This window comes from Scomber scombrus, chromosome 9 (assembly GCF_963691925.1).
Source record: "Scomber scombrus chromosome 9, fScoSco1.1, whole genome shotgun sequence".
NCBI lineage: Eukaryota > Metazoa > Chordata > Actinopteri > Scombriformes > Scombridae > Scomber > Scomber scombrus.
The window spans coordinates 15,243,422-15,254,598 of NC_084978.1; the positions used below are offsets into that span (position 1 = coordinate 15,243,422).

Below are 11,177 nucleotides of genomic sequence, written 5' to 3' on the forward strand. Positions count from 1 at the left end.
AGCAAGTATTACTGTAAAAGTAGTGGTTTGGTCCATTTGACTGATATATATTATTATATATGACATCATTAGATCATTGATACTGAAGCATCAGTGTTAGAGCAGTATGTTACTGTTGTAGCTGCTGGAGGTTGAGCTAGTTTCAACCATAGACATATAAACATATACATATACATATACACTTATATACACATAGACGCGGGTTGGCCCGTTGCTGCGATACGTCCGCCGTATTGGATGTGGCAGATCTGCCCCGTGAACTAAGTCAATGGAGTGAACTTTACAAAGCTGCCTTTTTACAAAGTGCTGTAAGTTAATGCCTCTCATTTACCCATTCACACATGCACGAATATGTTTGTAAAACAGATAGGAACCAAAAACAACGTATGTAACGTTCTCTGATGATTATAAACGTGAACTACTCCTTATATGTTTATGATACAAGTAGGCACCAAACCGACGTATGTATTTTTGGTTAGTTTAAAAACTAATGTTTTTAGTAGTGTTTACAGCTACCAATGTATGTAACGTTGTTACTGTGATGATAAATGACAGTTAAATATTGAATTTGTGTCTATAATAACCAGATCATGACATGTAAATATTACACCTGTGGGAATAAAAAGCTCTGACGTTTACATTTAACTGATTTTGATGAATCGTTTTGTATATCCAGTGATTTTAACTACTAATAATGGCAATCATTGGGACAAAAAAACGACCAAAGTCTGCAAATCAAAATAAGACACTTGGATTGGCTTACATAGAGCAGGTCTAGATTGAAGAACATATATACATACTTATATTATACAGCTGGGCAAGGAAGCAAATTGAAGAACATACATACTTATATTATACAGCTGTATGTGCAAGGAAGCAAATTGAAGAACATATATACATACTTTTACTGTATACTGTATACTATTATACAGCTACAGTGTGTGTGTGTGTGTGTGTGTGTGTGTGTGTGTGTGTGGGTGTGTGTGTAAGCTAAAACCCTTTGAAAAGAATTGTTTTGCACAGCTTTTTCCGTGTGTTGCCACTCTGTAACTGAAGAATGTTCAGTTCAGTATATATGTATATGGTTTCAACTACTTTATATACAGTAAAGTCCAGTGTTCCCATCCTAGGGGTCGGGCCCCTCCAAAGGGTCACCAGATAAATCCGAGAGGTCATGCGATAATGATGATGATGATGACTATTATTATTTTAATTATAATTATAATTATAATTATTGTTATACAACAAATAAAATAAGAAAAGTACATCTGTTATCAAATTAATTAATTGAAGATGTCTGTCACTATCTTTACTTTTAAAAAATGTATTTATTTATTTGTCTTTCTTTCTATTTGGAATTATAATCTGAGAAATAAACTCACAAATTTGCGAGAAAAAAAACTCGGAAAAAAGGTGTTTTATTCTGCCAAGCAATCACCTCACTCTGCAACACTGGAGAGAAGTCGTGTATTATGCTGCCGTGGAAGAACTGATCTAATTGTACTTTTCAGTTGGGTTTAACTATAAAGAGATACTTGTGTAACTGAGCATTATACTTAAATAGGTTATAAAATAAAAACACGCAGGCTCCGCTGCTTGAACAGGACGGCCACACATTTATTACTTTTTCTAATTTTCAGATTATACACATCCACATATTCACTTCCGTTCTACTCCTTCAAAATAAAATCACATCTTCACTGTGTGTATGCTCACACAGTGAAGATGTATATCGGAATAAACATGAATTGACTATAACCATGTGTTTGTATTCTTAGCCCAGAATCACCATATCATGGCTAAGCATTCGGACTTTGAAAAAACATTGCTGGGTCTGTTTCGGAGAAAAAACCCATACAATGTCAGAGAATATACGAGTTTATTTCTCTTAAATTTGAAGGAGTAGAACGGAAGTGAGTGTATGTGTATGCTTTAATTTTTGGTGAAATATTGGGATATTTGAAGATGTATTTAAATGAAACCATGTGAGAAGTTTAGAGGGAAAAATCACTATATCAGTATTTGGTGGCGCTGTTAACTCGTAGATGTCTGAAATGTAATAAAAAGGATAGAAACCACCACTGGTTCAATCTTTAACAATGTGTTGTATATTTTTTTATCCACATCTGGTGCTGGATGGAGGAATATCAGTGACATTTTTTAGTTTTCACAAATAAATCTTTCACAAATCGGAGAGTGGGTTGAGGCGTTTTTAAATTTAAAAAAACAAAACAAAACACGTTTTGTTTAGTTAATGTTAAATGCAGGAAAAACAGATAATCAGCCAGAAAATATCAATATTCATGTTTCCTTTTAAAGCTGAAGCTGACTTCCTTGTCTCGGTTCAGTTTTGGTTGTCCAACATTTTATTCAAAATTGTAAACAAGCATGGAGGTGACTGACAGATCTGGAGGGGAAAGTTTTATATCGTTTATTGTACTAAGTCACATCAGAGATATACTGAACTAAACGGTAAGCAACAGAAAAGTGTCCACACACTTTGTATCGGTTGTGTTTGATAATTTAGAGATGCTACCGAGGAGCTAGTTAGCGTTAGCACAACCGGTTAGCCTCACGGTAACACGTGTTCTGATATGTAGACGGTTTCCTCATACATTATATGTAAGGAACAAATCCAACAACCAGTCAGGTCATTTTATATCTGCCACAATGCACGATTTGAATAGAACATTGTGGTAAAGCAGCAACATTAGCCACCGCTGTTAGCATTGGCTAACTGTGCTAGCAGTGCCGTGAGTGCTCGCTGGGTGGCGCTGTTCAGCTGCAGTTTCCGTCAGGTTAGGGTTGTAGTATGGACTTTACGAAGGAAAACGAAGATGACAATGGTGGTGAAGAAGCCGGTGGCGAAGATGAGCGTTTTTTTATTGAGGGCTCCAGCTTTTCAGAAAGTGAAGAAAGACACAGGGGAGGCTCTCCTCCGCTCCTCCTGGCCTTCTCCATCACCCCTGGACAGCTGCTGCAGGACACCAGCCCCGACTTACAGGAGGAGGATGGGGGCGATAGTGACCAGTACATCGATGACTGGATGATCCTGGAAGGAGAAGAGCAGGAGGGGGACTCAAGCATTCAGCTTAATCTGAGCTACAGGAACAGCATCTCTGACGATGACTCTGGAGATGAAGGTTAGAGCTTTTGAGTGCCTCAGTTTATTATCTTTATTCAAAAGTCTCCCAGCTAGTGCCAAGAAAATAGTGCTGATTGGGTTAAGGTTGTGGTATTCAAATGTATCTCATTCATATACAAGCAGCATCTTAATTTGCTGTGTAAAGTGAGAGAAAAATAACATGGTAACATGGATTCGGGCTCTGCCATTGTATGCTATTTCTGTACACAGACAACAGCTGTGTGCCCTCACCTGGCCCTGCTGATTGAGTGATACAGACTAAACATATTTTGAATTGATTGATGGAATGATTTAAAGTCTCACTCCCCCCAAAAGTGTGTTTTTCTTCTTGTTCCTACAGTTGGATGTTAGAGCTTCACTGTGCAGAGTTTGTTTTCACATTCATCTGCTGAAAGTAGAAATTTTCTCTAAGCTCATTCAGTATCCAATTTTAAGGGGTGGGCCTATAACCATGATTTGACAAATGGATTAGAAGCCCATCTTGCTCCAATATTCAATTTACAAGTGTGATGTTGAAACTTGAAGCCTCCAGTACACAAACACTGAGAATGGATTTAATAGTGAAGTATGAGACATCCTGTCCAGCGGTTAAACTTTTGTCATGAAAAATATTTGCATAGTCATAGATCCTGGAAAATTTAATGAGGGAGAAGGAGTAGATGTAATTTTAAGGATTTAGGCAATAACATTGAACTTTTTTGTGGACAAAAAGTATCTGACACAAATCATTATTCATTGTATTTTACAGTTTAGACTTATTAAAGCATATCTGGAGGGGACCTTTTTATATAAAAATGTGATGAAGGTGTTTTTGCCACTATTCAAACAGATTTTCTTAATTTCTTGTTCATATCTTTTAAACACAAAACTGGTCAAACATTGACTGAAAGGGAATGTTTACAGCTGAAAGCTAGGGGCATGGTGCAATAACAAAGGTAGAAACAATACATGAGTATTGGTTAATCGAAGAAGGCCTCAGAAATGCATGGGATACCACTTTTAGTTACAATGCAGTTTGGTTCAAATCTGGTGCAATATATTGAGATTAAATTTTAATTAATAGATTTTAGCTGAAATTGTGAGAAAACATTTCACAATTGTTTTTTAGTTTTCTGTCCCCTTAAGCTCAGTGTCTGCATGCATATTTTCACTTATGAACACAAGGTGATACAAAACAACTGTTATTATATATGCTATTAAGGGACTCAGTTGGAAAAAAGTTTTTATGAAATACTCTGTACAACTATTCAGAGTTTCCTTTTGTTTTTTCATGAAAAATAAATTCTGTACAACATAACAGATAAGTCCATGAATAGCAGTATTTATTGAGTGCTCAGCTCAGTTATTTTATGTCCAAATGTTTCAACAGGAGATATAGACAGAATAAACCAATAAAGATGAGTTCAGATAGAAATTGATTTTTGTGGATAAGTTCATGCCAAAAACAATACACAGAGTTTTCTGTAAATCTGTGGGAGTGGGTTTTTAAAATAACATATAGGGAAAGTTTGCTGAGCATGTACTCTGGTTTTCACCTTCACATTAATGAAGATACTCATATTCACACCAGGGAGCTGCACTTACACAACCACTCCATCTTGTCTTGCCAGCCAGCAACTCCACTGAAGCAAAGCAGGTTTAAATATTTCCTTACATCTCAGTTTATAAAGGAAGGTCAAGTGTGTTTTATTAGTTTGCTAAGCCCTGACAACTACAGCTTTTACAAGACAGAATACCTGGAAAGACTACATTTATTAGGCTTGTGAAAACTCATGTTTTTTTCTATAAGGGCTGAAGTTCAAGAAATATCTCTGCCAGTTTGATTTTTCATAGTGGAACACACTTATGTATCATAACTTTTTCTTTGTCATTTTCTCCTTCAATAGATCAGAATATGAAATCAGTTAAAGATACCTGGGCTGTATCAGAGAAGGACAAGGTAACTTTTATATCAATCAATGTTCAGGAATACAAAATTCATTATAAAATATATATCTTGTTTTTTGTCTTTTTCCCCCACCCTGTTATTTCATTTTGCTGCAGTCTAATATTGCAGCCTGGATTTTCAAATGTTGCCTGTCATGTCTTTATCCTCTCATATCATATTTTTTAGAGTTTTGTGGGTCAGTCTCTGCTCAGCCGCTACTTTGTGCGTGGTCGTCCTCTGATGTGTCACATCTGCAACAGGGCAGGACACCTCGCCAAAAGCTGCTACATCCACAAGGTAAAATAACACACTCACCCACTTTCTTTTCTTACATAAACTGAACAAAGTTGCATACTGTCATTAAATTGCTAGTAAACAGATTTTATGGTCTTGGATAACGCTGGTTCTTATTTAATTACTTGCCAAGCTGTTGAGCTTTCTGGGTTACAAAGATCACTTTTATGGAGTGTCCTAGTGATGTAAAATGTTAACAATGTAAATGTGACAATGCTGCTGTGAGTTGAACTGACATCACTTTATCGCTTCCCGAATGTTTCAGGCTTTAAAATATTCAGTTATGGCAAAATGTTAAAACTGTTATTTATGTTAAATAAAATTTGAAGGATATTGCTGTGCTGTTGCAAGGAATACATATCACAACATGTTTCTTTTTAGTCCGGGCTCTAATGTATTAGCTTATTCAGTCTGTGAAAGACCCGTTCCACTCAGAAATGTGTTTTTTTTCTTGTTCCTTCAGTTAAATGTTTGAGCTCCACTGTGCAGAATGATGTATGGGCAGAGTTTGACACTAGAATGCTGTATTCATATTCATCTGCTGAAGGGCGAAAGTTTTTCTGTGCTAATGTTAAATCTGAGATTAAGGCATGTACCCCTGAGCATGATTTGTGACATCTAAACTTAAACAAATGTGATGTGGAAACTTGAAGCCTACAGTGCACATACACTGAGAACGGACTTTTCCAGCAAATTAAGAGACATCTTGTGTCTAATGGTTAATATTTATAAATTCTGGCATTGTTAATTAGGGAGAAGGAGAAGATATTTTAAGGATTTTGACGAGCTAGCGGAACTTTGTAGTTTAACTATAGTTGGACACATTTCTGTCCTTCAGAGGATACCATAAGCTGCAATAAAGATATTAGTGTTATTGTAATTCCTATGATTAAAAAGCAAAAAAAACAACAATCAATAAGAATATCCATCTTAACACCCTTGCAAAAACAAAAACAAAATCATTTTTTTCGTCTGTGTCTGCAGAAATGTCCCACCTGTATCCTTTGTGGGATCCAGGGCCACATCCAGAGGGACTGCCCACGCCGACCCTGCCCCATCTGTGGACTGCCCTCACATGGACTCAGACCCTGTGAAAATCCCCCAACTTGGAACCAACACTGTGAGCGCTGCGGGATGACAGGACACCTCTCTGATGTGAGTTTGACCCCCCAGGTCTGGCCTCAGAGTGTTTGTGTTGTTGTGTTGAAGCATTTGTCAGTTGTGTGTTGACGGATTCTTTAGCCTCAGGCATGTGTTGGGCCCTATTTATGAAGCGTGTTTGAACTCGGCAAACAATTCTCTGTCTTCAGTGCTGTTACTCAATGTTTTTTTGGTATTCTTGCTCAGAAGACTAATTTTCTCCTCCGTTTCCTCTGTTTTCCTCAGGCCTGCCCCGATATATGGAGACAGTACCACATGACAGTGAGTTGAAGTCTTTACTTAAGTACACTTCCTCATCTCGCTGTCTTCAATAAGCAAAGCGCATAAAGCTTCCAAACAATAAATTAATTGAAATGGTGCAAACAGGTTTTAATCAGGTGTTTTTTATAAACCTGGTGAAATTATGATCCTGAAAGCATGAGTGTGTCTTGATACAACCTCCATGAAATCAACTTTTTCCACATTTAAAATGTTCCTTTATTTGACTTTTTTTCCAGATCCGGTTGGAGATTCCCCCCAGCCCTCAGAAAGTCCACTCCCTCAAACATAAGAGATGCCCTGCTCACTGTTACAACTGCTCTAAGATGGGACATTATGGCTATGTAAATGGCCAATAGTAGTAATCCTCTCCTGTCAATCTTACTTTTACCATCTCCCTTTTTCTTCTTGACTTGATCTTCATCTACCTACACTTACTTTCTAAGGCTTAATATTTCTTCTCTCTATGTTTTTCTTTACCACTACTCACATCCTCCATCCAACTCTCATCTTACCTCTTTGTTTTCCCCTCTCTCCCTCTGTGTCTGTCTCTGCCTTAATCAGGAGTGCACTAAAAGGAGGATGATCAGTGGGACATCTCCCTCCCTGCCGTATGTTTGCCACTACGACACCATGGAGGACATCCTCCAACGTCGCACCAGGATGCAGAGGGGATCCAAAGGTAACACTGCACAAACACATGTGCATATATACACACACACACACACACACACACACACACACACACACACACACACACACACACACACACACACACACACACACACACACACACACACACACACACACACAGCAAATGAAGTCTTCAGAACTCACAAATAAGTATGTAACACTTTTAATAACTCACATCAGCAGAAGGAGACAGACGTGTTTTAAGCTCTAGGCTTTCCTCAGCATTTCTGAGACAAGAAATTCTAAGAAACTAAGAAAAATTAAGTGATAAGAATAAATATATTTCATTCTGTTATTGCAACAGCCAGAATTAGTTTGCACAATAAGGATTATAACAATATAGGAAATAAGGAAATAAATGTATGTAAATATGTAAACTTATCATTTGCAGAACTTCCACAGAAAATACAAATACATATACATCAATAATACTCATCTGTATTAATTAAAAACAAGACAAAAACAATTGATCATTTAAGCCTCGAGGATACTTAGTCTGTAAGTACTGTACCCAATAGGCCTCTCCTTATAGAAGTTTCCTCTCTTTATCTCCTCCCCTCAACAGTGGCGGAACAGCCTCTGTTCCCAGTGAACCACAGCCTACAATCTCCATGGCCAACAGAATTAAAATGTTTGGCTAGAGACACTTAAATTCTCATTTCTTTTCAATTCTCTTCTATTCTCATTTCTATTTCTGATACTACACTTATGTGAAAAGATCCTTATTCTCAATTCCCTTTTTGTTTTGCCCACATAGCAAAACCCACAAGGACTTTTCAGTAGATGGACATGTGATTCTGCCCCGGCCTGACTTTGATTTTTCTGCCTGTGTTGGGATGTAAAAAATGGTCTGCTTTGATCATGGCATTACAAATCACACAACTTGACCAAGGAACATTTCTCAGGGAAAACAAGCTTTAAAAAAATGTGAATGCGTAACACAGAGATCTGTCTGAAGTCTGTCCCTGAAATGACTTGATTGCTTAGTAACCACTGTGGGAGAGTTAACTCCAATAATGGTAACACTAGACAGAACATGCCAATGTTTTCTAACAACACATTTAACCAAATGGTTACAGGTGAAAAGATAGTCAAGAAAACAGACTGTTGTTTAAGAGGAAGAGAATTCACTGCTAGAAGACTATTTCTATCTTTTTTTAGACAAATTTTGGTCATAATTCTTTTTTTCAGAAACAAACACTCAGGCATTAGCCTGTCTCTCAAACTATTCCTCAGATCTACAGATTCGTTTTATCCCTTCCAGTGGACTATAAAGAAAGTTTATTTTCAGGCTGTGTGGATGTTTACTTGAGTACTGTAAAAATATATTTCTATCTGTCTATTTGTACAAATTGGGCATATAGGGTGGTAACAAAAATATGCACCTGTCTGTGCGTCATGTCGGTCTTCTCTTGTGGACCCTTTGGATGATTCATCGTGGTGACTCAAAAAAATGTGACTGGCTGGATGTGGCAATGGTTTAATTCCCAGATTAATCAGTTGACAGCCCACTGGAGACAGTTCATCACCTGTCCTGTGCTTCCCTGTGCGTCTTCTCTATTCATCCAAATAGCCAGGGATAAACCAGATCCTTTTTGTGGTTGTCTTATCAATATTTCTTGAATTTGGTCTCAGACAGATTATTTTGATAGGTATCCATCAAAGAGGTACAGCATTTATTCAGCTCCATCATCTGCTGTGAGCTGAACATGGACTGCTTATCCCTGTGCAATCCCAAAATTTCTGATCGTGTTTTGGATAGCTCTTGTGTGTATTCAGTGACCAGCAAGTAACTTGTAGTGAAGGCTGGTTTATATCATATTATATTATGTTATGTTATATTATATTATATTATATTATATTATATTATATTATATTATATTATATTATATTATATTATATTATATTACCACTAGTGGTGAACACTTAATCAAGACCTAACAACACTTGTTTCTCCTATGTTAGAGAAACACTATGAGAGGTATTTTTTATAACAGCACACACACGTGATCAAGAAGCTATTTAATTACAGATCAAATCTGTTTCATAAAGACTTTTCATATAATATTATGTCTGTGCTATGAAAAATGCCTTAATAACATTAACCATTAAACAAAAAAATATGGACCATAGTTTTTAATAAGGCAATCATTTTAAGCATTAATGTAATATCAGACTCATTATGCAGCTTTAAAAATTGATTAAGTGGAACCAGAGTTTAATTTTCCTTGTCAAAAACTGCTGCATACATTACCCATAATGCTATTCAACCACCAATATTTTGTTCAGAGATTGTGGTGTTATGCTGGTAGAGGCTAATGTAGATATGAGCTGTTAAGCTTTAAGCATAGATCAGGAATGGGCTACAGTGGTCCAGTAACCTCATTTGTTCTTTCTAACACCAAATTGTTTTCATTTTCAAACTTGTAGTTTTTAGCCACAACTGACTCTGACTCAAGTGATGTCACATACATTTGTGCAGACCACATTTAGACAACCTTTTCTCACAGGCAGCAGTATTCTCCAACACCCATCATTTTAAAGAGTTTCCCTTTTAATGTAACAAAAAATCTTCTTGTAATTTAAGGAATTCAAGGAGATTTTCTCTACCAATCTTGTCTGTTTTCAGAGGTTGCGATTGCTGGATCCCTGTTGCTCTCAGAGCAGCAGCAGTCCGAACCAACAGGGGAGAGTAGCGAGGAGAATCAGCCAGCACAGTGGAAGAGCAAGAGGAACCAGGAGGCACGGAGCCGGGTCAGCAGAAGGAAGACTTGGCCAGAAAGGCGCAGAGAGAGACAGGAGGTGAAGAGGCTGAGGAGGGAGGCTCAGGCCAGACGTGAAGGAGGACTACTGCTGAGGTCCCGGGGTCACTCTGATGATGAAGATCCCCTCAGGTCGGCCATTTACGGTCATGGACAGTCCACACCCCCTCCACAGAAGAAAATGAGGAGGGATGAGGCAGGTGGCAGAAGGAGCAGGAAGAGCAGAGAAGCAGAGAGGTGGAAGAAAAGAGGGGGGATGAAACGTGGAGATTTATATACGTATGTTGACCTTGACAGCGGAAGTAAAAACCTTCTTTCCCCAAAGCAGAGGGTACGCCACCGAAGAAGATAAAGTCATTTCTTTTTTTTTAGGTGTGACTAATTTGAGTAATTTGTTTATTTAATGTCAATACAGATACCTGTAGAATAGGAGGATATACAGTTGAAGGATGCTCATTTTTTGTGTAACTGTATGAATGTACTTTAGAGCTTTAACCTTGAGCTAGAAGTACATCTACTAATATTAAACTGGCTGGGCCAAATTTTACACATGTACAGTTTTCAGCATATTTTGGAATATGTTTTTACACACTGTGCCTGTATTATTTGACTCATGTATCATTTGTTGTGGGACCAGTTTGTTATGTCCTAAATTACATTGATGTTTTTACAGTAATGTTCCCTTTTCTGTCATTAAAATACTTGAAAACAGGTCACAGACCTGAATTAAAAGTTGTCAAGAGTAATATTTATATTGTAAACAGGGTTGGGAAGGTTATTTTGGAAATGTATTAGTTTACAATGTAAAATGTAATGAGTAATGTAGCTATTTCAATTACTTAATCAAAGTAATGTAACTTTCTAATTGTCTAACAAATGTTTTCAACTGTTAGGGTAAGTGTAAGCCCACCAAAATCTAAATTTAAGTGTTTTTCAT

General features: G+C 37.2%; 1 protein-coding gene across 1 annotated transcript; it reads left to right on the forward strand.

Annotated features, from left to right (window-relative positions):
• The first annotated feature begins 2,434 nt into the window (after positions 1 to 2,434).
• On the forward strand, positions 2,435 to 10,917 carry LOC133986177 (zinc finger CCHC domain-containing protein 7-like). The gene is made up of 8 exons (XM_062425980.1): positions 2,435 to 3,143; positions 5,032 to 5,084; positions 5,259 to 5,369; positions 6,351 to 6,521; positions 6,753 to 6,788; positions 7,025 to 7,129; positions 7,350 to 7,467; positions 10,108 to 10,917. Exons 1-8 carry the CDS (start codon positions 2,813 to 2,815, stop codon positions 10,590 to 10,592), a joined length of 1,410 nt encoding a protein of 469 aa, XP_062281964.1. The 5' UTR covers positions 2,435 to 2,812; the 3' UTR covers positions 10,593 to 10,917.
• The last annotated feature ends 260 nt before the right edge of the window (positions 10,918 to 11,177 follow it).

Bases quoted from the DNA above. Each gene is read 5' to 3' on its own strand.
- LOC133986177 (XM_062425980.1), top strand. From the start codon at position 2,813: ATGGACTTTACGAAGGAAAACGAAGATGACAATGGTGGTGAAGAAGCC. The intron at 6,789-7,024 runs GTGAGTTGAAGT...CTTTTTTTCCAG, and splicing joins GGAGACAGTACCACATGACA to ATCCGGTTGGAGATTCCCCC. The intron at 7,130-7,349 runs GTAAATGGCCAA...TGCCTTAATCAG, and splicing joins AGATGGGACATTATGGCTAT to GAGTGCACTAAAAGGAGGAT.